The sequence below is a fragment of the Pyrgilauda ruficollis genome, unplaced genomic scaffold (assembly GCF_017590135.1).
Source record: "Pyrgilauda ruficollis isolate IOZ18807 unplaced genomic scaffold, ASM1759013v1 scaffold96, whole genome shotgun sequence".
NCBI lineage: Eukaryota > Metazoa > Chordata > Aves > Passeriformes > Passeridae > Pyrgilauda > Pyrgilauda ruficollis.
Window position 1 is genome coordinate 1,052,212 of NW_024531710.1, and position 27,391 is coordinate 1,079,602.

The 27,391-nt window shown below is 46.1% G+C and overlaps 1 protein-coding gene across 3 annotated transcripts in view; it reads right to left on the reverse strand.

Moving 5' to 3' along the window:
- Positions 1–634: 634 nt before the first annotated feature.
- PSTPIP1 (proline-serine-threonine phosphatase interacting protein 1) overlaps positions 635–27,391 on the reverse strand; it is a 50,537-nt gene continuing 23,780 nt past the window's right edge. For all 3 annotated transcript variants that reach the window (XM_041489732.1, XM_041489730.1, XM_041489731.1), the window contains 12 exons: positions 20,163–20,197; positions 19,248–19,354; positions 17,313–17,375; positions 16,204–16,302; positions 14,496–14,541; positions 13,601–13,680; positions 11,204–11,302; positions 10,571–10,667; positions 7,683–7,773; positions 5,504–5,574; positions 4,207–4,304; positions 635–2,648 (listed from right to left, as the gene is read on the reverse strand). In XM_041489732.1, coding sequence (XP_041345666.1) covers positions 2,517–2,648; positions 4,207–4,304; positions 5,504–5,574; positions 7,683–7,773; positions 10,571–10,667; positions 11,204–11,302; positions 13,601–13,680; positions 14,496–14,541; positions 16,204–16,302; positions 17,313–17,375; positions 19,248–19,354; positions 20,163–20,197 — 1,018 coding nt within the window. In that variant the 3' untranslated portion in view covers positions 635–2,516. The remainder of the gene's footprint in view (positions 2,649–4,206; positions 4,305–5,503; positions 5,575–7,682; positions 7,774–10,570; positions 10,668–11,203; positions 11,303–13,600; positions 13,681–14,495; positions 14,542–16,203; positions 16,303–17,312; positions 17,376–19,247; positions 19,355–20,162; positions 20,198–27,391) is intronic.

The following is a 27,391-nucleotide window of genomic DNA, read 5'->3' on the forward strand; positions in this document are numbered from 1 at the left end:
GTAACCTACAACTGACCTTCCTGCTTTTCCTGCTGATGGGGGTGGGTGGATGGATGACACCTAAAATGTGGGTGTTCTCAGAGGGTGTGGGTATTTCTTGATATCTCTGTTCTATTTGTGACAAGTGCTGCCATGCAGATAGGGCAAACTGAAGAATTTGGCTGATAAGTAGTTCCAAGCCATATCTGGACAATGTGAAGCAGAGGATTCACGAGAAAACACTGCTGCTGATTCTTCATTTCCTGAACAGTCTGGAGTTAGCATGTGGGACCCAAATGCTGTGACACTGGGGAGAGTTTGAAATACCTATAGCCTCTTGCCATTCAACAGTGTTTACTCGACAGAAGAAGAGATTGGTAGAAAGGAAATTGGTTTCCTGACTTTAACATCAAAAATATGGAATGATTTGGTGGGAGAGAAAGAGCAGCCACCATTCCACGAGCTGCCTGTTGGTGATGGAGACCATGTGGTCCATGGAAGCAGAGATGATCTGCAGCTGGGTCTCAGGGCAATCAAGACTAGGTCCTGCAGTGCCTTGTGTGAAGTTGGGCCCCCAGGGAATTGAGGAGTCCTGCAAAATCTGTGTGTCCCACACCAGTAAAGAAGGTGCATCTCAGTGGTTTTGGGGGTTTTTTTCTGTTTAATTAAGATAATCTGCAAAATATCCATCTAATTTTATTTATTTATTTATTGGTTCATTACAGTCTTCTTTGTGAAAGGCTGAGTGTTCAAGAAGTGAATACATTAAATCTCTTGTGCTTTTGGTTTCCTCTCCTGCTGTAGCTAACAAGGGATGCTGTGGCAGCCTCCCCTCGTCCTGTCCTGGCCGAGCTGGATCCATTGTGCACCTCTGTGTCACTTGAGGTGTGTCCCAGGGCCTCTCCTTCCCTTCCAGCCTGGCCAGTGCTGCTGCTCTCACTCTGCTGCCTTCAGTGCCATCCCAGCCCCCAGGCTGTGCTGGTGCCAGGGGCTCGGGGCCCTCCAGCCCTGCTGTGGATGTGCTGGGGGAGCTGGGGAGTGCGGCAAGGACTGCAGGCAGCCAAAGGGAAGGGGCCTGGAACTTCTGTTCCATCCTTGAAGGAAAGATTGAATAAGATACTGCAAGTGCCTCTGACCTTCACTGTGTTTCATTTAAGAAAAGATTGCAATTGACCATTACACCTTTTTCTTTTGTCCTGATTTCTCTTGTTTTCTTTTGTGTGTCTGAGCTAACAGTCCCTCTATTGCCTTTCAGGTAACAATAAGATTAATTTTCATTGTCTTGATTCAGTTTTAAGGCCTGAAACCTTGGTAAATGGTCATTCTGCCCCCAGAAATAGTTTGCTCTGATTCAAATTAAATCACTAGGTTTTAAATCTTTTTAACTATCTTGAAATGCTGAAAAGGGAAGAATGGCAGAAACTATTCACCAATCCTTATACAGTAACAGTTGGAAACATTCTTAAATATTAAACTATAGAAAGACTGATAGAGCTGAAATCTGTGAAATGCAGTGAACCAGCACACAGTCAACATCTCTGCACAGGTTTTGTTGCAGAATGAGCACATTAGAGGTGGCTGGAAGGAGCCCAGGATGTCCCTGTGGCAGAGGTGCAGAGGCTGCAGAAGGAGCCAGAGCAGCCTGGGCAGCAGAGCTGAGCAGGTGGAAGGGAGGCTGCTCTGCTGACATTGCAGGGGCAGGAAATTGGCAATTCTCTGGGGCTCAGAGGAGACAATCAGGGCAGTGCAGCCCTGCTGGAGGCTTGGCTTAGCTGCTGTTTGTGTTGTTGGATTTTTAAAGTTCATAATCCCAGAGAGGAGTTAGGGAAACCTTCCAGCCAAGACAAAAGCAAGCCTTGGGCCCATCATCTGTCCCAGAATCCAGAGCAGAGCAGAGCCCATGGCTAGCATGGATTTCATTGTGTTAGGAGATGGTTGTGATGGGGGACTGTCTCAAGATTTCCTACAAGGGATGTGTCCTGGTCCTTCAGGTGCTCCTCTCTGGGTGAATTCACTGATTTTTTATTTTCATCCATGACTGATAAACCATCCTCTGTCAAAAATGCCAGCATGGCCTGTGCATGGAGAGAAAGGGATCTGTGGCAGAGAATGTGGCTGTCATGACCATAAGGGTGGCTCCCAGGCTGGCTGGGGACAGAAACTGCAGCAGCCTGCAGAAACCACACTTGCTTCTCCGATCTTTCCCTTTGCACAGCTGAGATCTGGGCCGGATTTTCCTCCCAGGATCACCAAGCTTTGAAACGCTGCTGGCAGCACAGTGTGCTGAGGGTAGGACTGTGCCAAAACGTGCAAGTCCTAATCTCTCAGGAGTTTTTTCAGATAGAGTAGGCCAGGAGAATAATGGGATGAGGCAGGAACAAGGGAGAGAAAAGCATGGTCAGTTGGTTATTTCCTGACTGGTGGTTGTAAAAAACATCATTATTGGGATGCTCTTGGCCAGCTGAAGCAGAGCTTGTGTGCTGGCTGTTTTCAGTAACAGAATATTTGTAAAGTCTGAGGACTGGGGATTCTTTTCATCACAGCTTTTCCAGGTAAGAGCCTGGCACGAAGCCTCGCTGCCCGTTCCTCTCTGCTGTCCACCAGCCGTCGTCGTTCTCTGCGATGACAACCACGGTGTCTCCTTCACTGATGTCCAGCTCATCCACGTTCTGAAAGGAGACAGGGAAAGAGATGGGGACAGCCTGACAGAACAGGAGGGCCCAGGAAATATCTGGTGGGGTTTTTTTAATCCTGCTCTTCATCAGCAGTCTTGCCAGTGTCCTTCTCGTTCTGAAACACCACAGTGAGGGATTAAGCATTTTGGCTTTTTCTTTAGGATGCTCAGATTTCCCCAGCCTCCAGGGCGCCTCCTCCTGCACAACCTGATGGTTTTATCACTGGGGAAGTCCAGAAGGGGTTAAACACCTCTCCCCTAAAGCAGCTCACCGTGACCTGCATAGTCTGCAGGTGTTGCTAAATAGAGCACAGCTTAATTCCCAAGGGGGATAACAGTGCCTCTGCTAATCCATGCCTGAAATAGGTCTCTCAGCTCTTTTAGCAGGGGACAGCAGTAACCACTGGGGGACTCTTGGACAGCAGTGACTTTCATCCCCAGACAAATGCAGCAGTTGCAAATAAGCTCTCCCTGAGCTCCCAGGCAGCCATCAGTGTTCAGTGGTGCTGCCCTATTTTCCATAGGAAACCACTTTGCTGCCCACAGTGTAGTAAATAGAAAACAGCATAAGGGAGGCTTCCAGAGATGTTTGAGGTGTCAGCTAAAACTGAATTTAATGCACCTGAACAGGTAAGAATGGACTCAAAAAATGAGAAGCCTCAATATACAATATACTAAAGGTAGTAACAGGCTCTTTTCTCAGCAGGGAATATCCCTGTGTGGCACAGTTTTAAGGGATTCCTTGAGTAATGAAGTGATCCAGTATTCTCCTTAGGGGAACTGCCATTAACAATGAGGTGCTTTCAACTGTGCTTGCACAAAATTTCATGTAAATAATAAAAGAAAGTTTAAAATGAACCAAAAATAAACCAAAAAACCCCACTGTTGAATAAAAGGTGTTGGAATACTGCTGTACCTAAAGGATAGTGCTCCTTTAGAGCTTTTTCTCTGTTTTCATAATTTATCTGGCATTTATCTATTTTGTCACTGTCACGTTTCTTCAACGTTGGCCGTTGGTGGCAGGTCCCTTGGTGTGAGGCTCTCTCTGCACTGAGACATAAAACCTCCTGGATGCTGCTTCTTTTGCTGATCTAAAACTAACAAAACGAACCTTTAAATTGACATGTAAAGCAAGTGGGGTTGGAGTCCAGGTTCTGGAGTCCATCAGAATTAGCAAATATTTATAACCAGTCCATTCACAGCCTCTTACTAATGGTATTCTGCCTAGCTAGGACTGGAGTCAGGGAGAGTTCAATATCCCAGGTCAGGATCTAGGTTATCTTTAACAGTCTTTTGTCAGCAGATGAACCACATCCCCTGGGATTCTGCAGCTTGCAACATGGAAGTACAGGGAAAGAATGTCTTTTATGGGATTCTGTCCTCTCCAGCATGGAGAACCAGTGTGCTAAACTGGAGCAGGACAGTTTGTGTCCCTGGCTATAAGATGACAATAACAGCTCCTTCACAGAATTTACACTTTCAGGATGTTTCAGTCAGCATCACTTATTTTAAATGTGACTCTCTGAAGTGTTTACTTTGAAGCCTTTTTTTACCTGGGCTGTGTAGTCATAAAGTACTCTGTAGTCCTGCGATGACGTGATCTCAGCTTTTTCATTTACCAAAATGGATGCATAGACTCCTTCTGTTCTCTCTGCAAAGGGGGGGGGAATAAGGAAGAAACACCCAGCACAGAAACAAAGAGTTCAGTTGCTTATAAAAGCGTGGGATCATATGCAAGAGTTCACAAATACAAGGCTTTCTGTTCTCTCTCTGCCTGGAGATGCACACATATAGAAAAGCTGCTGTGAGAGGTAGGTAAATCTTGCACAAAAACTGTCCCCCATTGACGGGATGACAATACACCCATTGAACTTTGTGGGAGGTCAGAAACTAGCTTCAGCCTCAGGTTGGGAAAAATGTTCCTCCTGGTAAAACACAATCCAAGTCATCCAAGGAGGGAAACACTGGTTAAAATGGTTTAACAAATTGCTACTGGCAGTATAAAATTCTAGCAGTTCCTTGGCTTACACAGGACTTTTCCCCTTGAGAAAAATGGAAAATACTGTGCCAATGGGTCACCAGACATTTTCCAATGGTTTCTATAGTTCTCACACAGCTATTTGTCATGGACATCGCTTTTTTTGCAGACGTTTTCTTTTGATACAGCTTGTTGTAATTAGGGAAACTTCTCGTTTCTTCCCAGCATCTGTCTGGGGGCTTCCCCTGCTGAGCACCAAATGCAGCAAGAGAGAGTCTGGGCTGTTCTTGGGTGCCCAGGCAGGCAGGGCTGGCAGAGGCAGTTGATGTTAAAGCTGTTTGAAAACAACTTTTCTTTTGGTAAGAACTACAGTTAAAATGCTTTTGTTTACTATCAAACCAATAAAAATGTAATAAAAATAAACCTTTTACATAGTGAAAATATTGTGTTTTAAATATAATCTGATAAATTCCTAGTTATAAGGATTACAAGACAACAGTATAACTGTGAGGTGAGATGGATATTTGTATTCATAAGCCATGTGCCCAGTGTGTAAAAATTTTATGTATTCTGTGGGGCTTTTTAGTGGTAGTTATGCTACACAAGGAGAAAACTAATATCTGTATCAGACTGCTGCTCTGAATGTACAGGCCCCCTCTGCCTAGATGGAGGTTTTGAAGACTCTATGGATTATTTGGCACTTAAAACTGGGAAATTTGTTAATACACATCCAAGCAAAATTAATTTCCAGACTACTCTTGCCTGCCAACATGTGAATATGTGCTGTACATTTCTGCTCCATGTCAAAGCCTGGTTTAGCAACACGATCTAAAACAAACACATCTGGTGGACTGATTTCCTGCAGAGCATACCCAGAGGAGGGGCTGAAGGAGTGGCAGTTCCCGTGTTGTTTTTGCTGCTCCCATGCAGCAGTCCAGAGAATCTGCAGAACCAAGAGAAGCCAAAACCAAAATGAGTGAACAGGCCTGGGTATGAGCATTCCTTCATTTCAGCTCTGACTCAGCCTTCCCTCCATCTGCTTCAGAGTAGATGTCATCTCTTCCCATGGCCTTCTATTTTCTTTTATGCTGTAGATATATTTATCATCCTTTAAAAATGTATTTTTAAAAATGCAGCAGACTATTGAACCATCAGCCTTTACTAAACTGTGCATGAAATGCAGCAGATAATATTTTTTGTAGACCCAAAGGCTCATGGTGTGAAACTCCAATTAATCCACCATGTTAAAATTATGAAAATTGCTTATAAGAGTTGCTTATAAGACATTAACATCTCTTTGTGTTTAAGGAAAACCCTGATACAATTTAAAATACAGAGCTTGTGTAACAAGCCTTTCTAAAAGCTGCGAGTTTGAGTTTTTATTTTAATCTATCCCTAGTTATTTCCTGTATCACAGCTGGGTACTGAAGACTAAGTAAAGTGAGAAAATGGGTTAGGATTCTCAAGCAGAGATAGAAATAGCATTGCATGCTTAAGGCATATTTAAAGGGTCTGATTTTTCAGCTAGCGAGCGTTCAGTTTTTCTGGAACATGGATATCCTCTCTCAGGAGTTCCTGAAAGACTCAGGCTCAGTCTCTCCAGGCTCCCTGCCCAAGCTGCTGGCAGTTGTGCTCTGAATGGCAGCACAATTGTCTTATGTAACTGCACAGGATGCAGCACTGAATTCATTATTAGAGAAGATCCAGTTTCCAACTGGAAAAACAAAGCACAACCCTGAGCAGCTCCCTGACAAGCCTGGACCACATTCCAAATGGGAGATCACTGCCTGCTCCTTGTCTTTGCCATGTCATAGGGCTTGTTACATTTTAAATCTCTTCTGCTTTAACTGTGATGCCCTCCCCACTGTGAATTTGCCATTTCAGTATAAAATATTTAAACCAATAGAGGCACCACGCTCTTCTGCTGTTATAACTGCATCCATGTTCTCACATTTACTAGCAAAAATGAGGAAAATTGCCTCCCTGATCATCACAGTTTTTCCACCCTGTGCTTTCCCCCTTTGATCCAGGCAGAGAGAGCAGCTCTTTGCTCTGCTCAGCTGGGTGGTGCTGTAAGCACGGAGGCATGGCCCCAAAGGAAGGCTCTTCCAGCCTCTGCTCCCAGCCACACTCACCTTCACCCTCCCTGGAACAAACTTGTTTTGGTGCTACGTGCCCTGACTCAGCAGGAAGGAGGAAAGGAGTGGCTGCTCCCCGCTGCTGGCTGAGGAACTGTGTGATGAACTCATCCCCTGCCCCTCTCCCCACTGGGGCACGGCAAAATTACTCTCACTCCATTTTAATACCTTCGCTTCTTCTGTCAAGTCACACTTACTGATACCTAATGTTATGAATAAAAAGTTATCTATTTTTGTTTAAGGTTGCAGAGTTAAAACCGGTTCGACCTGTTGCTGTTAAGTTAGCTTCATTGTTAAGAGTTCTTCTTCAATTGCCCGTTAATGGTTGGTGATTAGCCATTGTCCCCCTGGTGCTTGCCAGGGACACCTGGACCCTGCAGTACCAGGAGAATGGGAATGGCATCAGACCTCGTATGCAGATGAGAAATGCATTGCACTAGAGCTTACAATTTTCCAGGAAAACCCCTAAAAACAACGAGCCAACATAGAACTAGGGCACCTAGGTGATATCTAAGGATGGGCGCGTAGTCCAGTGCCTGCTTGGATCCTTTTTGCTTCTCACCCTGACCTAAGGTTGTTCACTAGGGCGAGGACCCGAAGTGTTGGACCGAAAAGGAGGAATCTGCTAATCTCCCGTGAGGACGCAGTTCCCAGCTCTGCCTGCAGACCAGCGGACAGAGCTGCATCACTCTCCTCCTCCGTGCCACTCTTGGGGACAGCGGCGGCGTGGGTGCGACCCGTCGATTTCTCCCCACCTGAGCTGAATCTCTTTAATAAAGGCATTAAAAAGGAGAAAGATCTCCTGCCCATTCATTTCACCTAATGCCTCTTGCTGCAATGGAGGAAGCGAAGATTTCCTGGCGGTTTTGCGCAGGCATGGCTGTTGCTGGGGCAGGAGCCCTCTGGCACTCACCGCTTGATCATCCCGCAGGCCTGGCCGGGGCTGGGGCTGCTGCTGCGCCGGCACGGCTCTCGGCTGTAGTAGCTCTCGTAGCCGATAGCATCTGCGGGCCAACAAAAACGAGATGTCCCAGCAGGAAACACTGCGAGAAAACTCTGTTTTCTCCCTGCCAGGATGTGTCCTGGGGCTGCTGGAGCAAACTGCAGGGCAGCCCCTGGAATCTGCCCTCACCTGGAATGAGGATGGAGCGGCTCAGGGGAGCCTTTGACAAAAGCCGTTCCAGGGGCTGTAAAGAGCCACGGCCCTGGTGCAAGGCGCCCTCGGCCTGAGGCCATTCCAAGAGCTGGGACTGCCCTAATGAGGAAGGCAGTTTCCTCCATGGCTGTTTCTTCTATGGCCTCAAAGCTCAGGATTTAAGGGGGGAGAGGATGGTCACTGAGTGTCCTAAACCGTGTTCATGACAGAATTTGCTGCAGCACATTTTGTTTCTTCTTAGTGTATCCAGTCAGGAATTTTGTCAGAGCTGGGGAGATTTCTGAGTGTTATTGCCTGCAGCAACAAGGAGCAATTTCCTGGTGTTGGCTTGTGTGTTCCCCCACCTTTCATACCTCCCCTATCCACCTCCCGAGTGCTTATTTGCTGTTTACCCAGAGATATTTGGGTTTTGTTCTCTCAAACACATTTAGGTTGCGGTTCACTCTCCCCTATGGTGTCGTTAAGGGTGAAATTCAGACCATTTCCAAGCGTAACTTTACAGATGAAATAGTTACAGATGGATTTATTTGTCAGCTCAGAGCTCCCAGTGCAATTCTTACAGCTGGTGGGCACACAGCCTTTCTGCCTGCTCCTGCGAGAGCCAAACAAACACGAGTGAAGCCTGTGACGGTGTTTTACCTAGCCCCGATACCAGCAGGTTAAAAAAGACATTAGCCTTGGGCTAAAGGTTGTGTTGACATTCTCACACTGCGTCAGCCAAGGCACGCAGAGCTAGAGTGTGAAGAATCCCTACAAATAAGACTCGTAGTAATTAGGGAGTTTTCTGACCAATTTAAGGGTCTCCTGTTGCCCTTCTGCACTGTCAGCTCGGTGCAGTTTCCAGCCTAGAGGGCATTGTACGACTGGGTAGAAAAGGAAGTGAGCAAGACCATCAAGGTTTGGTCAGGATGAAGGTTTTCTGCCACACAATGCAAAATTACACGTGGGTTTCCTCCTGCCTTTAGTAAACAATAGCACAGATCAACAGCTCACCACGTGCTACAGAGCACACTCATTAGCCAGAGCTGTGGAGAAATTAGGATATTGCTTCCAGAACATGTTGCCTTCTAGAAGGTGGAAAAAATAAACGATAAAAAACCAAGTCAGATTTTTCTTTGCCTTTCATAAAGCTCTCAAGGGTTTTTTCCACCTATTTCTTAATAGAAATGACTCTGGCATGGCCAAGAGCTTTTTGTAGAAATTTCCTAGGTGACTGGAGTATAACAAATCTCATACAGGAAAAAGACCCCAAAAACCTAAACCAAAAAACCTAGCTGAGAATTACACATTTCTTAGTATACAGAAGTTGTTTCACACTGTTGCAAGGCACAGTTCTGCTCTCTGCCACTGAAAATGTAATTTTTCCTGGGGAAATTCTCCTTATCAGTGAATTTAAATCCCCTATGTGAAGGAGAATAATCTATAGCAGCAAAATGGCATCCAGTGCATCAGTATCAATATATTAGTTTTTAAAAATTCCCAAAATCCCAATTTTTAGCCATCATAAGACAAATGGCAAAAAGGCTGAGTGAAAAGCAGCCCTCACATAGCTCAGTGCTGAGTTAGTGGCAGCACCCAGCTGTGCTGAAGAAGGGCCTGGGGTGTAATTCCTGCCAGCTTGGAGCTCTGCAGTGAAATCAAAGGGGGGGAACTTGTTCTTGTAGGTGATAATTACCCGCAGGGATCAGGCCCTCACACTGCTGATTTTGTACCTGTACAACTCCTAGCATGGAAGGGTTTGTGTAACTCTCTGGTGTTGCCTGTTGAAGTCCTCAGGTGTGGTTTGTGCCTGGCCAAGTGTCACATCAGACAGCTCCTTTCCTGCAGGGTGTTAGGAGAGCTCCTACCCTGGAGCAGCAGGTTTTCATTTTCCATCTGCTCTTGCCTCGTGCTGGGTCGATCTCCATTTCAGACCAGAGGTTTTGAACACTGAAGTCAAGGGAAAGGCAGCTTTGGCTTGAATGGGCAGAGCCTGTGAACCTGACATCAGTTCTGCGTGCTGGGACAAAGCCAATTTCATTCAGAATTTCTCCCAGCCAAAGCCTTGGCTTATGCAAACTTCCTGAGAGCAGAAAATTTGTTATTCCCCATTGGGTATGTGGAACAGAATAGAAAACTTCTCTAGAAGAGGCAGCACCTCTGCCGAGGGGACACTGGGATGCATTACTTGGTAAGGTGGCTCTGTCTCCTCACCACTGCAGGCAGCTGAAGTTGCCATCATGTGGAACAGAATAGAAAACTTCTCTGTGCTGCAAACGAAGAGGCAGCGCCTCTGCCGAGGGGACATTGGGATGCAGTGACTTGGTAAGGTGGCTCTGTCTCCTCACCACTGCAGGCAGCTGAAGTTGCCATTTCTGCAAGGCAATTTGCCACCTCCTTAGCGGTGTCAATTCAGCTGTACTGTGAAATGAGCCTGGCTGCAAAGCCAAAACAAGTTTTTTCTTCCTTGGAGGGTTATTTTTAAGCTGGATCATTCTGCTATCCCACTTAGAGCATCACTCAGGCAGCGATGGCAGCACAGTGTGGGGGAAGTGAGCCATGGCAGGTGGGAAAGAAAAGTTGGAGCAGAAATTCCTCCAGCTGGTTTCACCTCCAAAGGACATGTACTGCACAAACCATCTGACAAGATCAGTAGGAATAATTACCTGGAGGTTGTGTTCCCGTCATTTTTGTCTTAATGAAGTAATCTATGTCTGACTCTACAACACAGTTCTCCAAGCTGACCCGAACCTCTTCATACATCTACAAATCAGAATCCAAGAGTTTAATTTAACTTTTAACATTTCATGTTGAATTAACAAACAGTGCTCTTGTAGTAATTATCCCCTTAAAAAACACTTTATATTTGGTACATGTCTGACCTGGCTGCTCTTTAGCCTGCCCCCTGTACCAACATTCTTGTAAACCTGTTTGTGCTCTGCATGGTCTTTAAAGACAGCAGGACAAAGGCAGTCCAGAACTTTTCAATAAAGAAATTAATAGCAGGAAACAACCATTCAAAGTCAAATCTAGTGTATTCTTTACATCTTCCACTTTTGAGGCCATGACTGGATGCCTTTTTTGAGATTGAGTCAGAGCCCAATACACTGGGCAGAGTTGGGAGCAGGAAGCATTGCCCAGCACACCAAGGAGGACACACGCCAGTGCCACCAGGTACTGTGACAGTCTGTGGCACAGACTGCCTGCATGCACACGTGCACCTGGGTTGCATCTGGGAGAACAGGAGTGAGATATTCCCCAGGAGCCAGCACGGCAGGGCAGGGCAGGGCAGGCTGTACCTCATCATCCTTCACACACTGCAGGGACAGCTGGTTGCAGTGCACCCACAGCGAGTTCCGCAGGATCGTGATGCGGTCGCACTCCTGCAGCTGGAAGACCTGAAGCCAAACAGGAAACGTGATGTAGCCTCGTGGCATTGAGTTGTTGGCTCTGCAGGTGGGACAGGGCTGGGGGTGCAAACCTATGCTGAGGGCACCATGGTAAAGGATGTTTTTTCAGTTGGTGGTGAAACTACATCTACTGTTCGTGCTCAAAAATTTGTTCTAATTGGTTGCACCAAATTAAAGTTATATTTTAGAGACAAAAACAAAGCAGGGGAGAGGAATCCAGGTCTGGATTTGACTGCTACATCTGCTGTTGAGGATTTCGGAGTCAGGGTGCTGTCTGCCCATCACACTGAAATCTGGATGTTTAACAGATCAGTAGAGTACTGCCATGAAAGGGTTGTATTTATGTTAGAGGTAGACGCAAAAGTATTCACCTCTGCCATCTAAAATGTCTCTGTAAACTTTTCTCTTTTGAAAGTACTTGAGGCTCTCTGGAGTTGACTCTGCATATCGAAGGTTACTTTTGTGGTAAAGAGAAGGCATTTTTCTGTCTTCAGAGTTATTCCCTTCCTTCATCTGTCTGGCTTCCTCGTGTGGCTGCACTGCTTAGGAAGAGGGAAGGGGGCTGAGAGAAAAGTGTGAACTGATTTGGGGGAAGAGGCAGATAAGCTCTTTCTTTAAAAACTTGAAAAAAAACCCAAATCACCCTGATCTCTACGTTATACTGTTAAAAGTAGAACAAAGTTTTGGTTTTCTATGAGGTGTGAAAATCTCAGATGCCTCCAGCCATCTGTTTCCATCTCTATTTGCTAGTAATTATGTCCAGAACACCACAAATGTATACAACGTTCAGCAGAACACTCCGTTGGGTATGCTTCCTGCCATCTAATAACTTACCAACTAAAGAAATCCAGAAAAAGGAATCTGTCAAGGGAGTAAGATGCTGTGGGGACTGGTTTCTGAGAGTAAAGCTTTTAAAGAGAGCCTGCAAGGTGGAGGATGAGTATTTCAATGCTCATTCTGATTAGAAAGCCTGTGCCCTCGAGGCTGCTGGAACAGCACCAGAGCCAGTGGGGAATTTTCCAGGTAAATGGTGTCCTGTCAGGAAATGCAGTTAATCCAAGAGGGAAGTGTAGTGCCTCTGGCCTTTCAAGCCCTTGTCAGCACCCAGAAAAGCTGTGTTTGCCACATCCCTCGTGCTGCTGGAGAGCCAGGGCACTGCACCACAACGTGGCACAGCCCTGTGACAAAGGCCACCCCAGAGCTGCCACTTGCCAGCCAGCATTTTCAGGCTGTGGTTGTCCAGCACTCAGTTACAGACCCAAGCAACCCCAGCACCTCCAGATTCCCCGCTATGCAGCCACAAGTGTAGGATTTTAAGCTGCTTTTTGTACTAATTGCTAGTTTTAAAAAAAAACCCAAAGAGTATCAGTTCTTCTCTCTACAAGCACTTTTAAAAGAAGGCATTAAAGATGCCCTGACTTTCTGAATGGCTGTTTGGATTAAGCAGTAAGCAGGTCACAAGCTCTGTGGGCTGGCCAGAATTTAGCTATACGGGACAAAAAAGAGTGTGAGGTTGTGGAATGCTTCACTGGTTTGTTGGCTTTTTAAGAAGGGAGAAAATATGCATCTTTGGAAGACTAAGGCTTGGCATCATATCTGTGGAAATGTCTGTGCCAGTTGTGGGGCTTTTCAGTCCTCTCAGATGGGGAATATTTAAGAGGAAGCAGAGAACTGGAAATGTATCCTCCTGGCATTTTATTTTATGTGGAAATAAAGCCTGCAACAAGTAAATATAGCAAAATCAGACTTTAGCAGATGGGCAAATGTACTTGAAGGATTACTGTGATCAAATGAGAGGCTGATTTGGATGCCAACCAGTTCCTGTAAATTGTTGTGCAAAACTTAATAGCCAAATGCAAATCTCCTTGTCCATCCTCAGTGAAATGGAGATAGAGACTTCTCTACCACTGCCTTTTAACTGAAAGATTATTTCATGGCAGAGGACAAATATTCTTGCAGGTGAATTTAAAGTGCTATGAAACATAAAGAGTGACTGGGGTATGCAGCAGTTTACATATTGCTCCAGCTCTCCCACCTCTGCACTTATTCCCCTCCTTTATTTTCACATAGCGATGCTGACCAAGCAAGGAGAACGTCAGTGACACAGGAGCAGCTATGTCTAAGTAAGCTCTAGTTTTTGCAGTAATTTTGCAAAGACATCTGTTGAGACTCCACATAAAGCAAACAGCAAAACCCTTGGGATGGCATTTCAGGCCTTAGACTGAAATCTTCCAATGGGATAAAATAAAGAGTGTGCAAACATCACTGCAAAAAGTCAATGTTTACCTCGCAGGTTTTGATATGTTCCTGTTCCCACTCTGTCCTGACCTTATCCAGCTGCTCGATGTTCTGTTTGTAAACGTTCTCTGTAAACACAGACACAGAAACCCAGCAGTCAGGGAAAAAGTGCTGCAGCCTTTCTCTCTTTCCTCCTATTGGGCCTTTCCTGTGATTCCTACACTTCAGGCCTGTGGTTTGCTTGGGTACCACAAGAATATGTGAGCTTGTAACTGGTGGGGCACAATAATTATTGGGTTTTTTTCTTTGTAGCTATGTACTAGAGTAAGGATCTCTCTGTGTGGTTTGCAGATCAGTTATGAACTTTATGGTAGGGATAACACAATTCAGAGATGAAGAGCCTGGACCATGCTTGGGCACTGAGCATCCTTAGGCTCTTTCCATTCCAAGCCAGCCAGGTGAGCCATGTGATCTGGTGTAAGCTATTCCATGGGTAGGGAGGCACAAGCCTGAGCTCCTGAGCCAGATCAGGTGTGTGCTGGCCTGTCCTCCTGGGCATGCACACGTTTGTGGCTGGACATCACTACTGTGCTCATGCACATGGGCATGGGGGATGTGATTTGAGCTGTCTCGGGGCAAACTGAGTGTCTACTGTGCTTTCAAACTTGCTTCAAGAAGAGCTTTTCTTCCCTGGGTGAAGTCCCTAAAGGAAGTCTTCTGTAAATTCTTTAATGCAAGCAGGACACTGGCATTTCCACAAAGGGGAGTGAATGCCAATGACTGTCAGGTTGCTGCTGTTCAGAGGCTTCTTCATTAATATTTGGGTAGATGACTCTGGGAGCCCTGACAGCCTGGGTGATTTGGATGTGTTCTATCAAAATCCTGTGCTGGTAGATCTTTGCTGAGAAGACTCATAGTCCAGTTTAGCTGCAAACAGCATCACCTGCTTCATTTGCTGCATCTCTGCATTGCTTGGCTTTGTTCTGGCTCTGAAACAGGAAAAGAAACACCCCAAATTAACTTCTGACACATTTTTGCTTCTGCCCCAGTTTTTTGTGCCGCCTGCTCTCTTTTCCCCTCTAGGGGAAAGGCTCTAATTTGCAAGCACTTCCTGGCTGTCCCCCCTTTATGCACAGTTCTGCTGAATGTGTGCTGTGGAGAAGGGACCAGAATTTCCCAGGTGCAGCCATAGATGCAATGACTTCCAGGGAAAGCTTTCCATTCAGACATCCCTGCCAAAGGAGCTCAGAGCCAGTGTGATCCAGCCTGAAAGCTGTGCCTGCTGGCTGAGCTGTTTTTCCTCAATTGTTTGATGTGCTTTTCTAATAGATATTTCTAAGCAGAAATAAATGGCATTTAAAATTCTTCATCTTTCAAGCTCCTCATGTAATACTCAGATGAAAAGCACAGCTTTTAAAATACTTTGCAAATGCCAGATTATTTCCCATAACAACTCAGAAGCTTAAAAGCGAAATACACTCGAAGCAGAAGTTCTCTGTTTTAAAAACCTGCAGCTTTTAGCAAATGAGAAAACAGCCATCACTGACAGGTCTGTACTCGCAGGTCCTTCTGCACAGATGGGGATGACAGCACAGTAATGCTCTGCTCATCAGTGTAATACATTCTTCCACCCTGCCCTGGAAGACAAGGCTCAGGCAGGGGCTCTTCTGATCATATTCCTCATCACAGCTGGCTGGGAAACCTGGAGTAAGAAAGCTGGGAACCGAAGTTTCATTCTTATTTGCTTCCTGGCCCAAACTATTTGCAAATGCTGAGCAGAATTAAACAGCTTGTGAGCTGCCTCTGTGCATTCCCAACATGCTGGCATGTTCAGGGAAGAAATGGCAATGGAGCACCCTGGGATCCTTCTGCACGAAAGGAGCGGGGTCAGGTTTAGCTGCCATTGAAGCTGTGAAATGTTTGGTGTCATTTTGGCAGGGCCAGGATTCCATCCCCTCTTTGCAGCTAAGCTCTAGGGGTTTTCTCATCAAAGACTAGGGAATGCTGGAAATAAAATGTAAAGTTCTGATGCTGTTTTTAGAGTCTCCACACCACCACCCCCCCTCCTTGAGATGATTTTTGATCCTTTTTGCTTACACTGCACTGATTTTTATCGAGCCGAAGGGAGTTCATTTATTTTGTTTTCTCCATCTGTTTCCCTGTAAAATGTTCCCATTAAAAGTTAGTGAATTGTCAGCTGCAAGTATCAAGACGATGCAATGAAGGACTGCAGTGCCTTAATTTCCAACGATTTATTTTTGAGTCTGTAAATTTAGTTGAAATTAAACTCACCATGAGGAGAAAAATTTTGAGGAAAAATACGCATTTTAATGTAAGATGCTACGCCTACTAAGTGTAAGAGACCAAAAGGCAAAACTAACAGCATGACATATTTTTGACTTGTTTCTTTTTTGTAATGAGTAATATCAGAGAAAAATCCCATTCAGTTTCCTTTCAGGATTCATAGAGCAATTGGATCACAGCCTGGGATAAATTAATTAGATAACATCGTCCCTTCTCTGAGGATTCTTTGGGGTTAATTTCAAGACAAAGCCCCTGGCATCCTATAGAATGGATTAATTGTATTCTCTTGTAGCTGGAGAAGGCAAACCCCCCTTTTCCCCTCTGGACAGCACTGTCATCTCAGGTACCTTTTCTGTTTGCTTTGGGTTGCCTGCAGCGCTGGTGCGTTCAAAGGACTGCTCGGCCTCGTCCGCCTCCCTGCACTTCTGCTCGTAGGTCTTCTTGGACTGGGTGCAAATGAGATCACACATGAGGGTCTGCCTGGGACAGCAAGGCTGGCTTCCCCCAGAGATGTCCCAGCCACTTCTTCCTTTGCAGTCTGGGGCAGCAAATCAGTGCCCAGTGTAGGCAATAGAAAAAAAAATCCCAATGGCACCATAAGGAGGCAGGAAAATAGAACTGAAACATTGGAATAGGGGCTGACAGCAAAATTGTATCCTTTTCCTGCAGCCCTGAAATTGTTTGCTTTGTACGACTGCAACTCCCTGCAGGGGTCAGGAAGGCACAGGCTGCTCTACCACCACTGGTGCACCAGGCATCTGCCCAGGAGCCGTGGAGAGAGGAATTTGGGAGCCCACATTCCCAGGGTGGCCATGGAGTGGGTTGTCAGGTGTTGCCTTGGCCATTGCTCCAAGCTGTGAGGCAGAGCCAGCACCCCACAGGCAACAGTCTTGGTGTAGTTCTCAGAAACAGGAGAAATCTTTATTTGCATTAAAACATCTCTGTATCTTAGAGATGCACTTAGAACCACCACATTTAAAAAAAAAAAAATTCACTAGTACGTTTCCAGCTGTAGCACTGACAGGTCTGCAACTACTTTCCTTTAGAGGCAGTTGCCCACTGGAAACCAAACCCAGCTGCCTGTAGTTTCTGTAGCTGCAAGCTTTTCAGATGGAGAGGATTCCTCCTGCCTACAAGATTCCTTCACTCTTCTTAAAATTGTACTTACACACACTGAAAAATTACATTTACTCCTCCAAGCACCCTTGCCTAGAGAGAATGAAATCCTGTTTGACCTGGGGCACCATTCACCCTCCATTAACCTTCTGGAGACATTTCAGTGGGTGCAGCAGGGAAGATCAGCTTCCTCCTCACAGCAGGAATGACATCTTCCCTCCCTCACACACTCTTGCACACTCACACAGCTTTGACCTTTCTTTAAATAGAGGTACATGTGATACAGATTTTCCTGGAGCTAGTTTGCATCAGGAAACCTGCCCAAGCCCTCCCTGCTTACCTCCATTGTTTTCTTATAATGGGACAGTTTGCTCTTTTGCATCCGCTCCATTGCAGACTCGTACTGTAAGAAACACACACAAGTCAGCAGTTCTTGCTTTGGACTTCTTCCTCCCCCTTCCAGCAGCACTATTAGGAGAACCATAGTCAGGGTCTTTCTATAAGCCACCTCCCTCTGGGCAAAATTACTTCACTCTGCTTTTATAAATGACAGGTTTCTAAGTGATACAGAGAGCATCAAAGTGCCAGGTAAAAAAATAATCCCTGATAATTCTGCTTCAGTGGTTTCCATTAATAGCAGAGAGGATGTAGATCTTCATTTTCTTCCTTGCTTTTTTTTCTTTCTTAAGGAGATGAAATACTGCAGCAGCCAGTCACAGTAGGGCTCCTTTGCTGCTGCCAGAGCTTGATCCCACATCTCTGCAGACCAAACCATGTTCTCACCCACATGAGCACAGGTGGTTGTCCATTTTCAATCCAAACAATTCATGTCTCTTGTATATTCCACTGCTTCTGGCTACTTTATGCTCCGTGTGATTTGATTTCCATGCTGGAGTCATCTGGGCCGTGTTGGAAGGACAGCGCTGGGTTCTCTTTCACGGCTTTAGTTGTGAGATGCCCAGCTTTATGTGACAATGAGATATGCTCCTGCTGGCAGGGGATGGCTTTCTTCAGGGGGACTTTTGGTCCTTTAATCTTTACATTCTGCTCAAGCAAAACTCTCTCCAGGCTACCCAGATGTTTCACATTGGGCTCAGTCCTGAGACAGCTTCAGTACAACACAAATCACAGCATTTTGGGAGGTTACCAAAACTGCTGACACCATCCAGCATGTCTAATGTTGGCTTCCTCACAGCCACATGCTGGACAGAGAATAAAAGCTTATCTAAGACTCCAAAGCAGTTGTTTTTTTTTTGTTTGTTTTGTTTTTTTGTTTTTCCCCAGGCCCCTCTAACTGCTCCCAGTTGAGTTACAGGCTTACAGTTCTCAGCAGGAGGGAGACTCTCTGCACATCCCAGTGGCAAAGGGAATGGGGGACAAACACTGATGAACCTGGTGCCCACTGTCTGTCTTTTAATGCCTCACTTGCTTCATCAGATCACTGTCAACCTCAAATCTCAGTAGCAGCACTGGTTTCACCCACTTTCATATTCAGAATTCTTTGCTATTCCAAGTTCCTGTGTGTCAGGGGCTTGTAGACACACGATTTTTGTGGCACTAGGTACTGGTTATATGCATTTTCACCTGTTTAAAATTAGTAAAGAAAGGAATATTTATTTTACTCCTCCATCACTCTGTGCTGTCAGAGTGAAGGGATGGTCCTGTCTTTGTCTTCAAGCCCACAGACCCAGAGAAGGTGTGAGAGTGGTCACTGCTGTCTCTATTGAGAGCTATTTTCCAATAGACTTAGGGCTTGATGAGGTCAAAGGGGATGAAATGGCCTTAAATATACTAAATTTTTCTAGTATACAGCATCAACTAGATGCTACTTATTCCATGTATTTGGAATTCAGCATATATTGCTGTTGCATCCAGCATGACATTAATTTGCTTTCATGTTTTTAAACGTTTGTGTTATGCCTTTATTTAGTGCGTGTTGGAGATTGTGCAGGGTCATATCAAAGAAAAACATTAGCAAGGGTACAAAAAAGAGGAAAGGAAGGATTAAGTTCTTACAGAAATAATAATAACAGCATCTGCAGTTACACCAGAGAGAGTAAAAGGGACTAAAGCCTCTGGCTCCCGAGTTCAGAGCACTACTTTATTTCCAGCTGGGATCAGAAAAAGATTTTTGTTCTACAGTCTCATCTATAGTGGGAGCAGGGCACGCTGGTCCTTTGCACAACTTTTGCACAACTCCCAGTCTCTGGCTGGAGACAGGTCATCAGCACAGCCCACTGACCCAATCTCTTTCAACGTTTCCCCAGTTTCTCACCTTTTTTCTTTGCTCCTTCTGCCTTTCTCGGAACTCCTCTATTCCTTTCAGTTCTTCCTTCAGCATAACTGCCAGCTGGATATGAGAGTTTCCAACACTTTCAATTTCTAAAGCAAATCAGAATTCATATTCAGTCAGTGGGAAGGTCTTTAAAGATAAAGTCACATTTTTAGGAGATGTTTCTGTGATGTGACTGCCTTATGAGTTGTCACAAGCAGGGCAGCCTTAAAAAAGGTCTCCCCTTGTGTTTTTGCATGCAGACATTGCTGGGGGCTCAAGAACAGAGTGAGTGTGTTTCTTCATGGCCCCATTTACCCCAGCTGCCCCCTTCCTTCGAGACTGAGGGTCAGTAGTTGTGCAGAGGGAGGGAAGGAGCCCTGGCCTCCATCATCCCTGTGTGTGCTTTGTGACAGCTGCTGGGCTGTCACCGCTCTTGGGAGCTGCTGCCAGCAGTGGCCAGTCATTAGATAAGGTTGCATGCGGAGAATTTCCAAGGATCAGCCGAGATGGATTGAATTTCAGAGCACCTGGCTGGTGCTGTTTGAAATGGCTGGGAACTGCTCTGCATTTGTCAGCTTCAGTGCCTCTGAAATGGAACCCTGCATTTTCCAGAAATACTGAACTCCCCTACCCAGGCCCTAAAAATATCTCAGTCCAGCAGCTGCTTTTCAAGAGGGAGTTTTGGTGTGAATAGCAGGTGCCAGTGACCAGCTACAGTGTCCTATTGGCTCTCATGGTGCTGCATTTTGTGTGTGTGAAAGGGTTTCATTGAGCCTTGGGCACACCTAGGCATCCTTTTTCTCCCCTCTTTGCACTACAGGCTGTGAAAGAAAAGCTGGGAATGGTGTGGGGAACAGGATGGACACACTGGGTGCCTGTGTTTCCCAGGTCAGAAGGGAACAGGGAAATACTTACGTTGCTTGAGCATCTCAAATGCTTCCTTCAGTGTGCTGTGGGGCAGAAACAAGACACTTTATTAGTACCGGCTTCTAAGGGTGGGTTGGCAATCCAGGGAAAAAAACCTTCCCCCAGAGCCTCAAAGATCCACATAGAGATAAAACCCTTAATGGCCTCGTAATAAAAGCTGACCATGCTAACAAGCACAATAGCATCAATCTGTTACCATCAGGAAACGCAATAAAATGCTCCATGAAGCAGGGAATTGCACCACTCCTTCTGTGCACCCTCTTCCTCAGTCGCACTCTATTTGTGACCGTGAATGTTTACAGCCCTTTCTCTCGTCTTGCACCTTGCAGGTAGATACCAATGAAACGCCGGCGGCCGGGGGGAATTGAGGTTTTTGGAGCAGTAGCCTGAGGGGTGGAGCGAAACCTGAAGGGTGAAGTGACCTGAAGGGTGGAGCGCTGTGTGCGGCCCCGTTCCCGTGCTCGGTGCCCGGTCCTGCTCCGGAGCAGCGCCGGCACCGTGTCTGCCGAGCACCCCCGTGTGCACCGCTCCTGCCTCCCGTTCATCCCCGTGTGCACGGCTCCTGCCCGCACGTATCCCCGCTCCTGCCTCCCATCCCTGCTCGTGTGCACCGCTCCTGCCTCCCGTTCATCCCCGTGTGCACGGCTCCTGCCCGCACTTCATCCCCGTGTGCACCGCTCCTGCCTCCCGTTCATCCCTGTGTGCACGGCTCCTGCCCGCATGTATCCCCGCTCCTGCCTCCCATCCCTGCCCGTGTGCACCGCTCCTGCCCGCACACAGTCCCAGTCCTGCACACAGCCCCGCTCCTGTCCCGCACACAGCCCCGCTCCTGTCCCGCTCCTGTCCCGCACACAGCCCCGCTCCTGCCCGCACACAGCCCCGCTCCTGTCCCGCACACAGCCCCGCTCCTGTCCCGCTCCTGTCCCGCACACAGCCCCGCTCCTGCCCGCACACAGCCCTCTCCTGCCCATCCCACAAGCACGGCGTGAGCAGCAAACCACGCCGGGAATGCCGGCGCGCTGCTCAGCGCGGAGCTGCTGGATGCAGGCACACGGCTCCGCGACAAGGACACGAGAGGCAGCCGCAGATTGGTGTCCTGTCTTTGGCTGGGGCAGTGCATTTCTAGAAGGCACCAGAGATACCAGCACAGATGTGATGAGAGAGCACAAGGTGTGTAAAAGGCATTTTCGACTTAATAAATTCCTTTAGCTCTGAACGTGCAGGCTGGCTGTGTTTGCATACACAGAGGCCAGGGCTGGGGTGTTGCTTGGAAGCTTTTCAGATCTAGAAATGATCTCTTCAAGCCCCAGAGTGTGTTGTTCCTGGAAGGAATCAGTTCTGGGCTCTCCGTGGAGCCCTGGTGTGGGCCAGGAGAGCCCAGGGAAGAGCTGGTGAATGAAGAGCCCCAAATCTCCCCCAAATCTCTCTACTTGGAGAGCCCAGGAGAGGATGCTATCACTCCCAGCCACGTGCACCCACAGCTGGGCAGGGAAATCTGCATCTCCTGGGCCATTTTGGGAGCCCTTCGAGGCACAGGAAGGATCCTAATTGCCCTGTGTTAATTGTGGCTGGACATCTGTTTGCTGATCAAACATTCTCCCAGCAGGGAGGCTGCCTGGCCAGGCATAAGAAAAATGCACAAGTGAAGGGAAAGGTTGGGCCTGTCCTCAGCAAAAACTGCCTGGAAACCCATTCCAGATCTAAGTTTGTAGAAATATAAGGAAGACTTTCAGATAAAAAAGAAGAGCTGCTTGATTTTTTATCATATTTCAATTCGATTGTGGTGAATCTCCTGAGATAAGCCAGGGAGAACATTCTAGATTGAGTATTTTTAAATGATTTCCTAATAATACTTATACATTTGAAGTTTGTTTTGTAAAAAGTTAGTCTGGTGTGAAATTTTGATGGAAACTAAATTTTCACACCACAAAGGAAACAAGCAGTATTAGTTTCAGCTAATTAAAAGCTTGACATTAAAAGACAAGTTGAATATCAACAGCAGAGGTAACTTTTTCTAATGGATTATTTTGAAAAAAATAAATATATACAAGGAATAAAATTTTATTTTCCAGTCAGTGATTTCCAATAGAAGGTGGGTAATGTACTAACAACTTCATGCCTGAAATAGGTAAATACTGGAATTTAAAAAAACCAGAGGGCAGTTGCAAACTGGACATACTGTTTGCATTCTATGTTGATTTCTCTTTCTCAGAGATTTTTTTCCCTTTGTTGTTGGTGATTCAAGTTATGCAAAAACAGACCAAACTGCTGTAGTGGATAATGAAAAATAGCACTTTCTCAGTATATATCAAGGACAAAAGCAATTTGCTGCTTTTTTGGTTTCCAGGCACCTGAGCTCCCAGAGCAGTTCATGGCCACAAGCCACCCAGGGAGCTGCTCTCCTTTCTGCTGGCTCTCTGTAAGGCCAAGGGGGTCTCTGCTCTAATAATGCATCTGGCTGTGACCCAAAGAGGGATGAATTTCTCCCCTGTATGGTCTCTAATGGCCTTTTCAGAAATCTCTGGCCTTTTCTTCCTTGTATGAAGGATTTGTCCAGCCAATTCCATAGCTGCTGACTGGTGCAAGTAGGTTGAAATAGGCTTAAGCCATTTCCTTCCTTATTTTTATAATAATTCTCTAAAATCAGTTAATTGGATACTTACATCCTTCCAGGGCTTAAAGGGCCAGCAAATATGTCATAATGCAAAATTATACATGTGGGAGAGAATAAATCAATCAAATTTTGACCTGTGGATCCATCAGGACTCCCTTTATGACTCCCGGGCTGCAGCAGCAGTGCTATAGATTTGCTCCTGGATGTTCTGATTATATCAGTGAAATATTTCAGTGCTTCACAGGGTTTAATAGAAGTGACTCCAGTAGCTGATATATGAATGAGTTTTAATTCTATCTGGGCTGGTGTGGATGTACAGCACCTCTTACTGATTGCTTCTGGGTGGGTTTGGCTTTCCAGTGGGATGATATGGGCTTTACTCTGAGGGATCCAAAGTGAGGACATCTCACTCTCTTGGACACTCTGAAAGTGTTTTACCCTCAGTAGATGCTGCTTACTTAGCATTCTGGTGGTAATTGATTTCTTGTGTTTGTCCTGTAGCTAAATTAGAAAACCTAGGGTTAAAAACAATTCAAGCACCACTGAAAATCTGACTTTTTCTTTTTTTTTTAATTGTTCACTTCTGAGATTTTCACATGCATTCTGGAAGACTGTCAAACCACTCTGGCTAAACACAGAGCTCCAGCCTTCCCTTTGGGCACCCCCACATGGAGAATCCTGCACGTGTCTCTTTGAAAATAAGGCTGCACACAAATTTACTCTGTGTGTTTGTTAAACGACTCCCTGTTGTACACTTAAAGATTGGATTTGTCAAAATTCATTCTGGCTGGAAGCAGGAGTGCCTGACTCTGGAGGAGGAGCAGGCAGGCCACCGCAGCATCCTCGGGAGGGGGTTGCCATCTAGTGGCTACAAGATCCTTACCGCCTTGCTTTGGCTTTTTGTGCTTTTCTATGCTTTCTCTCTCTTTGTTTGTTTGTGAACCTTGCTTTTGCTGAAACACTGAGCTGCGCTGAGCAGTCCCCTGCGCCACGGGGATCATCAGGAATTGCTCTGACCTGCTTCACCGCCAGCAAAAGCAGAATTTTGTTTCACCAGAGCTGTAATCAGCAGAGCCCCGTTACTGGCAGTGCTTGGGGGGCAGCTGTTCTCACCACGTACACTGGTTTTTTTGTTTCAATTTTTTCAGCCTTAAGCTTGATAGTTTGGGCATTTGTTCCCAGTACTTTGCCTTTAGACACTGGGTTAACTGAGTAATTTAGAGAGTCCCTTTTTATCTTGCACACAGGAAGGTAAAACAGGTTCTTCTAACTGGAAAACCACAGATTGTTTTTAACTTTCTTTCTTTTCTACTTTTGCTTGGTGAATAGAAGTGTGAAATAACCCCACCTTCCTTTCTGGTAGGTTTCTATTTTGACGCTGGTACAATCTACAATGTTCAGTTGCTCTTGCAATTTTTAAAAATACATTTTCTGAAACTGAGAGAAGTGTGTGCCAGATGAACCCTGCAGACAGCTCCCAGCAGTTCTGTCTGCCCTCAGCTCCCAGCAATGTGGATGCCAACAGCAGAGCTGTGAAACCCTGCAGTGACAGTCCCCTCCGAGGCCACCCTTAACCCCTGCCTCTCCTCCTGGCACACAGGGAACACCCAGTGTGGCTTTACCAACAATTCCTTCTGTGAAGCCCAGTGGGGATAGCAAAGTGTGGGGAGATGTGTCCAAAATCATCCGCTCTCAACTAATTCCCACCTGGGACTGTGTCTGCGTTGCAGAAGAGAAATGAAGGGGAGGAGTTGTGCTCTTTCAGCAGGGAGTACCTGAGTCACAGCCCAGTCCCAGGCCAGGCACACAGCACTGCCTGACCTTCTTTAGTGGGCATGTGGTAAAAACACTGAATAATTCATTTTGCCAGGACGTTTTCTTGTTCTCAGAGGAGCCATAAAGAGAAAGGCACCAGCCCTCAGTGCAGCTGGAAGGATTTGTGTCCAGGCCCCAGCTGGGCTGTGATGTGGAGCCACACGAGTTGTTCTGTCACTGCTGCAGAGGCTGCACTGTGCACCAGCCTGGGCTCAGGGACAGCTCTGCGATTTTGGGGCTTTCATGGCAGCAGCAACCTGTGTGCAGGGTTCCTCACGTGCTCTGGGGCTTCACATCCACGTTCTGCTGCTTGGCTATTTCCAGGTGTGTGTCAGGAGGGGCAGCAGCCCTGACCTCAGGGGAAGGGGGGCTGTGTCCTCACTCCAGGGCTGGGCACTGGGAGCACACACGTCACCCCAGACTTTACTGGGGCAGGGGAGCAAACAGGAAGACATCTCCGTGTTCCTTCTCCTCCCTGTAAACCTGACATCAGATTAGATTCCTTGTGATTCCAGAATGAGCTGTGCCATCCAAATCAAAGGTTAAAACAGTGAAAACAAATTTTGTACCTTTAACATAAAACTAAATTTCCTCACATCTCTCACAAAGAGAGTGGCACTGCTCAAAAATGCCTGTCCTCATCACCAGAGAGCTTATCTACATCAAACTTAACAGGGACTGAGCAAAGGCTTAGGTCCATTTTCAGAGTCCTGAAAGTTCAAAGTGTTAGTGTGTAAATTCTGTGTGGGTTCAGAACATTTGGGTGGAAAATAAGCAACCATGGAAGGATGTGACCTTCCACGCTGACTTTTAGCTTCAGTTCAAAAATGCCTGCTTTGTGTGGAGTAACACAGAGGATTTTGTATATTAAGTGACAGATGCACTATTTTTATCCACAGGAAACAGCAATTGGCATTTCATTACAGATGCCCTCACCTCACACTCACTGAAATGTTCTATTTCAGGCATTGCAGAGAAGAGCAGAGCACATATGGGCTTGAAGGAACTACCCTTTCCAGAGGTCCTAAGGAGGTGGTAGTGGAAAAAAAGGGATGTAAAATGTAGGAAATCATATACATGGGAAGAGACAAGCAGAGCAAATGACAAAAATAGTTGTTGTCAGCCTAGGGAGAGTTTAACCAGCTAATGCATGTTTGCATCAGTTATTTATTTCACAGAAGAACAGAGTTCCCAGAGGCCCTGGTTTGGCTGAAGCTGAGCATGCAGCTCAGAAGTGGGCTCTGTAGCATGTTCTGCTTTCATGTTGCTGTGCTGAGGAGCTGCCCAAAGCCACTGCATGGAAATTCCCAGGCACCTTGCAGCCAGAAGGGTGTTTTCTCTTAAAGGCACAATCTCTAGTGTGAGAGGCATCACTGCTGTGCACATTCCCAGCAAACAGTTGCAACTGTGATCTCAGTCTGTAACTCGGCTGAAAATCCCAGTTTCTGTACATCCTCTCCCATGTGTGCACCACTGAGAGTACAAACACTGCACTTTAAACTTCAAAACCTGTAGTTCTTTCTCCCCTGCTGGATATGGGTATAAGCTGTCATTTGCCAAGAAAACATGGCTGTAGGTCTGTCAACACCTTTTTGTAATTTCTTTTATGAGTAGAGACTAGGAAATGGTGATGCAGATTTCATTTTTTTAGTTTAAAAAGTGGGATAACAGGCATACATTGCTTTACCTATTGACTCAGTGGATGCTAAAATGTTTCAGGGCTCCAAATAAGAAAAACAAGAAAACACTGGAGGCTATTCCATAGAAAGCTGCTACTGGTGTGGCATCCTGTGAACTTACTGATTGCTATGGCTAGATTATTTAGAAGAAATATCTTTATGTGCTTGCCCTGTTGTTCTATGCTTCCCTTGGGATCTAGTGTTGGGAACAGAATATTAAGGTGAAGGGGTTAGTCTGAGCTTCTGTGATCCTTCATGCAGTCTTAGATTGAAGTGTGTGCATCCTCCTGTGCATTGGAATGGGCTTGCCAAGGCCTGTAGCAACTGCTGAGGGAGAGCTGTGCCATGGGTTGGGAAGAGGGAAGGAGTTTGTACCAGCTGCAGTGCTTTTGGAAGGACCAGCAGCTTATTGAGTGATGGTGCCCTTTGGCTGTTAGCACTTAGAGGGAACTTCTACTTCTTGAGCTGGAAGCTGGTGTGTTTGTTTGCTCTGTCAGTGGTATCCAGCACCAGCTTCTTTTAGAAACCCCTTCCTGGCTTTTTCTAAAAATAAGAAAAGGTGCAGTGTCACCATCATATTTTCTGAAAAATCTCTTTGCCCAGGATTCTTCTCCTGGGAAGCTGAGAGGCCTCTCAGGGAAAAATGTAAATAATAATTATCTGATTTGCTTCTCTTGTTTTACTGCTTTAGAATGTAGTAGGTGATTGTTTGATTGGTTTCATGTGAATTGTTTTTACTTAATGACCAATCACGGTCCAGCTGTGTCAGGACTCTGGCGAGTCACGAGTTTTCATGATTCATTCTTGTTAAACCTTCTGATGTATCCTTTCTCTATCTTTAATATAGTTTTAGTATAGCATTCTATCATATCATATCATATCATAATAAATTAACCTTCTAAGAACATAGATTCATCAGTTCCTCCTCTGTCCTGGGAACTCCAGAAACAACCCGAGTGCAGTGTGTCTGCCTTGCTGGTTTTGGTGCTGTCAGACACATCCTGACCCGTGGGCTCCCAGGGCCAATTCTGCCCTGCTGTGCCCAGGAGCAGTGGGGCCCTGGCTCAGTCCCTGCTGCAGCAGCAGCTTCAGACCTTGGCCCTGCTAGC